The sequence below is a fragment of the Morone saxatilis genome, unplaced genomic scaffold (genome assembly GCF_004916995.1).
Source record: "Morone saxatilis isolate NCDOM2014 unplaced genomic scaffold, NCSU_SB_2.0 Contig16, whole genome shotgun sequence".
Taxonomy (NCBI): domain Eukaryota; kingdom Metazoa; phylum Chordata; class Actinopteri; family Moronidae; genus Morone; species Morone saxatilis.
In genome coordinates, this window is record NW_023339718.1 from 404,445 (window position 1) to 409,121 (window position 4,677).

Consider the following 4,677-nt stretch of genomic DNA (forward strand, 5'->3'; position numbering starts at 1 on the left):
AGTGCAAATGAAATCCAAGGCGTTTTCCGGTTTAGTCAGCGAGTTCATATACACATTGACAATTGAGTGATCATACTGACGTGTGTGTGGTGTGTGTTGATGTGTGTGTGTGTGTGGTATTTGGAAGAGTTCTTCTGTCAGGGCAGGGCCCTCGGTCGGCCATGTAGTTTAAAGAGACACTGTCACCCTATTTGCATTAGGCTTTGAGTCATCAATTAGGAAAACCCAGCTCAGTATTTTTGAAATGGTCGGTGCCGCCATTCCCTCCATTTTCCCCTTGAATGGGAGAGAATACGGATTTCAGTTGTTGCCACTTCTCTGCTTCCAATGGATGTAAAAATTCGGTAAATTTTGGCATCACTGGAAGCAGGATTAGTTCTCATAGTCTTTGTACGGGAGGGGGTTTGCGTGAGACTACAAACACTCTTTTCTCGGTCAAATAGGCACCAAATTCAAAATTTATGTTACATTTCGACTACATATATAACCCACTTTCAATAAAGATTAATGTTTCCACGGGTGAAATGCTTCTTTAAGCCACCAGTCTGCTGTATTGGCTCCCCATGCCAGTTTGAATGCTCTCCATCTTGCATGACCTGCTGCTGTCTGTCCGCCCGGTGGTTCTTGTACTTTGCGTTCCTGAGCTGTTCTCTGCTTGTACCAGTCGCCTACATCTGACCAGTGCTCCCACCTGCTTCTGGCACTGAGAGGAGCCAAAGTAATAGAGGACTGGATCCAGACAGCAGCTGAGGCTGCCTACACACATGGAGATCAGGTATGCCTGGTAGGAACTGTCACTGGACTTAAAGGACAGCTGAACATAGTGAACCATCAGGATGATGTTGGTTGGGGTGAAGCAGACAACAAACACCACCAGCACGACTAAAGCCATCACCACAGCTCGAGTCTTCCTGGAGCGATTCTCCACATTGGCTGCTGCCAGAGCCTGAATAATACGTACGTAACAGACAACAGTAAAGACAAGAGGGATGAAGAAGAAGACAGAGGAGTAGATGGGGAAGAAGTAAAGATAGTAAGTTTGTAAGTTTTCCACATCCTGCACATCATGGCAGGTGGTGATGCCCAGGTCTGGCAAATAGATGGTTTGCCCAGAGATCAGGAGAGGGAATACTCCTCCGAGGGCTAACAGCCACATGGCAGCACACACAGCTGAAGCTGTCTGAGGGCTGCGCCACGTCAGCGAGTTCATGGGGTAAACCACGGCCAGGAAACGGTCAATGCTGATACACGTCATGAGCAGGACAGAGCAGTACATGTTGCAGTAGAAGGCTGCTGTGACAACTCTGCACATGAAGGAGCCATAGATCCAGTTGTTGCCATGGTAATGGTAGGCGATCTTGAAGGGAAGAAGCAGGCCGAACAGCAGGTCAGCGCAGGCCAGGTTCAGCATGTAGATCACCGCTGGTTTTCTTGGACGGATGTGATGCACAAACATCACCATGGCAACAAGGTTGAGGGGCACGCTGATGATGAAAACGAGGGTGTAAATGGTCGGGACAAAGCTTGTTGCCAGGCGACCCTGGAGAAAAGCTTTGGCTTCCTCTGAGACAGAATAGCGCTTCTGGGGATGCCGGTGTGGGCCATGGTGGCCATGTCTCTTTACTGGCTCCTGCTCCAACCCTGAGCCAGACCCCCCGTCATCCTTCAAACTGTCCAACACAGATAGGTCAATGTACTCTACCGGCTCATCTGTGACCATTACAAAGTGACCAGAGAAAGTTCGTGGAAGGAGCTCTGAGCCTTGAAAGAGACAGGGAAACGGAGCAGAAAACATTAGTGGTGTTCTGAAGTGCATGTACAGCACACTGTTACCCACACTTTTTAAACAGTTAGGATACCCAATTCTCAGTTACAGTATCTCTAGCCATGCAGAATTTTAGCTTTATTTTCTCAGGTTTTAGATCTGTGAAAGGTATCCAGTTACTTTGGACCATTTCTTTATTTTCCTTCCTTCAGTTCAGATTTAGGGGCAAATTGTGTTTCATTTTGTTTTAGCAATTGGGACAATCTTCTTCACTGCCCAAACCTTCTCTTTAAAAGAATATTTTCATAATTTCATATGTTTTACAAATATATGATGCAGCACTACACACATTTAACATTATAGAATTAGTACATTTATAGATTGGAGGTAATTTGGTGTTATGCACAGGAGGCTTAGTTGGGTTTTTTAACCTATTCATAATCTACCACGACCAGTAGTATGGGAAGATGTTGGACACTGTACTTAAGTAAAAGTAGTAATACTATACTTTAAAAATACTCTATTAAGTAAAAGCCCAAGTAAAATATTATCAGCAAAATTGACTTTAAAAATGTATTAAGTAGATTGGGTAAAATTGAAATACTCAAGTAAAATAGACTACAAGTACCACCAAATTGCACATATGTAGCCTACAGTACTTACAGTACAGTACAGTAACAAATCATGATTTAAGTTTATCATACTGGCCCATTCTTCAGTTTCAGGTAAGCAGTGTTATCCCTGCATTAAAGCGTTTCCTACTGTATAGGCTAGGTTATAGCTGAAGCAACTGACAGGAGATGCCACATTTATTTTTAATTACAAGGCTCATAAAATAAAGTAAATGTTAACCTATCTTGCATTTATAAAACCCTGCAGAGTACAAGCTCGTACTAACTATAGTCAGATAAAATGACATATCTTATGCACTATTACAGAGTTCTACACAAAGGTTATGGTTAAAAAAGCAACTTACCATTTTGGGAGGTGAGTGCTGAGCCGTGGAGAGAAAACAACACCAACACCACGACTGACAGGTGAACCATGGCTCTACTGTATATCCACCAAATATTTCACACCTATATGTGTGCTGAAATGGTCTGTTTGCCACACAACAGTTACTGAGGTGTTTTTCTGTCAAACATGCTATTACAGTCCAGTGTGGATACTCCGCCTCCCTGCACATCTCCTCCCCATTACAGACAAATTATGTGTGAACAAAGAAGTTTAAGGTCGGCAGACAACTGAGAAACCATTTGTTGATAAGTTAAATAATGGATAAATAAAATACTCCTGATAATATGGATGACAGATGAGAAAAAACATAACTGTTGGCATGTGTAATTTATTATGCACATTGTTGAAACATTAGAAATCACTTATATACTGATAATACATATTAAAAATACATCCGTTTTAGCTTTTAAAATAGTTTTTAATGTTTTATTAATTAAAACACGTTTCTTTAAACATTTTAATTAAAAGGCACTGGTCATGCAGGCCAGCTAGAAAGTTGCTCTATAGCTTCATTTCTGAACTAATAGACAGTACTGTTTCGTCTGAAATTTCCATCAAACCTTTAAAGTTGTTTTAACATACAAGGTAACAATAACAGTGTTTTTCCCAACATCTTTTACATACAAAACATGAATACCATTACAATTTAATTATTAAAAAATACATTACATTTACAATCACCACATGGAAAAATACACAACCGATACATTTAGTCGGACAAGAACATTTCATTTTGGTGTGATCTATCAAATTATAATGAAACAAAACACTGCCTTGCACCATGTGATGTTTTCTGACTAAATTTAATTTATTTAACAAACTCAGTACTGTCAGAAGGCACAATCTGTTTCCCCCCTCCTCTTCTGTTGCATTCTCTCCCCCTGTACTTTCTCATTTACCATAGAATTTTTTGTTGAGGAGGAAGATGAGTAAATTGACGTTCACTTTGGCTTTGTCAAACATCTTCATGACGGCCACGCCTTCGTACTGCAGCTGAAGGAGGTCCTGGATGCAAATAAAAAATAGATGCAATGAGAGGCACACACACAAACCAGCTGGTTAACTTTTCAGTCATAGAGATAAGATGTTAATATAGAAGGTTTACATAAAACATTAATAATAAATTCTGACTATATGGTAATAGATTCAATTATTGTATTACTGCCATTAAAATGAAGTCTTCCATAAATGGATTATATACAATTTGTGGCCCTGACTAATAGTCAATTATATTTTTATTCCTACATTATGTACTATCTAACATTTTTCCATACTCAATACATAAATACATACAGATAATTGATTACAACAATTGTATCTTTAGTGGAAAGTATTTGCTCTGTTTCCGTGATATTTCCTGCTAATAGTCCGATGAGAGGAACAGGAAATTTAACCATCTGCCATCCAGGTTTAGTGTTGACTAGTGGGCTGCTTTTATTTCGTGAAATCCTGTTGCACTTGGGAAATGTTTACCTGGAAATGAAGCGGTACTTTTTCCATCTCAACTCCCATAAACTTGGCCTTCACCTCAAAATCCCCAACTTCCTCAGTGGGTGAAATGTCAAACATGACATTTTTGAACCTGAAAAAAACGAGAAAAAAATAACATGAGATTAATGACAAAAAGAGACAAATCAGCACATGGGGAAAAAAAGTCCTATTGTTTCAAAAATATAAAAACTGACAGTAGTTGTCAGCATTTCCACTGTTGATAGGACTCAAATCAGCTTGAATGTACTTGGTTTAACTATATAGCTCTTAACTTTAAAGAATATAGTAATAGTTTAAGAGTAACAGATAAGGTGGGGCATGAAGAAGTCTACCCAAAAAATATTTTCCTTTCCACAAAAAGAAAAACGACACATTCTACTTCAGATTAGATTAGATTAGATTAG

At 39.6% G+C, this 4,677-nt stretch overlaps 2 protein-coding genes across 3 annotated transcripts in view; both read right to left on the minus strand.

Annotated features, from left to right (window-relative positions):
• Positions 1-414: 414 nt before the first annotated feature.
• Positions 415-2,875, minus strand: f2r (coagulation factor II (thrombin) receptor). Its single transcript, XM_035657784.1, has 2 exons — positions 2,742-2,875; positions 415-1,761 (listed from the first exon to the last, which is right to left on the minus strand). The coding sequence occupies exons 1-2, from the start codon at positions 2,809-2,811 to the stop codon at positions 533-535; spliced, it is 1,299 nt and encodes a 432-aa protein (XP_035513677.1). The 5' UTR covers positions 2,812-2,875; the 3' UTR covers positions 415-532.
• A 225-nt stretch (positions 2,876-3,100) lies between these two features.
• iqgap2 (IQ motif containing GTPase activating protein 2) overlaps positions 3,101-4,677 on the minus strand; it is a 33,068-nt gene continuing 31,491 nt past the window's right edge. For both annotated transcript variants that reach the window (XM_035658539.1, XM_035658538.1), the window contains 2 exons: positions 4,256-4,364; positions 3,101-3,787 (listed from right to left, as the gene is read on the minus strand). In XM_035658539.1, coding sequence (XP_035514432.1) covers positions 3,674-3,787; positions 4,256-4,364 — 223 coding nt within the window. In that variant the 3' untranslated portion in view covers positions 3,101-3,673. The remainder of the gene's footprint in view (positions 3,788-4,255; positions 4,365-4,677) is intronic.

Excerpts from the sequence above, each read along its gene's own strand:
- f2r (XM_035657784.1), bottom strand. The coding sequence starts at position 2,811 with ATGGTTCACCTGTCAGTCGTGGTGTTGGTGTTGTTTTCTCTCCACGGC. Across the intron at positions 1,762-2,741 it reads AGCACTCACCTCCCAAAATG|GCTCAGAGCTCCTTCCACGA; the intron begins GTAAGTTGCTTT and ends GTCTCTTTCAAG.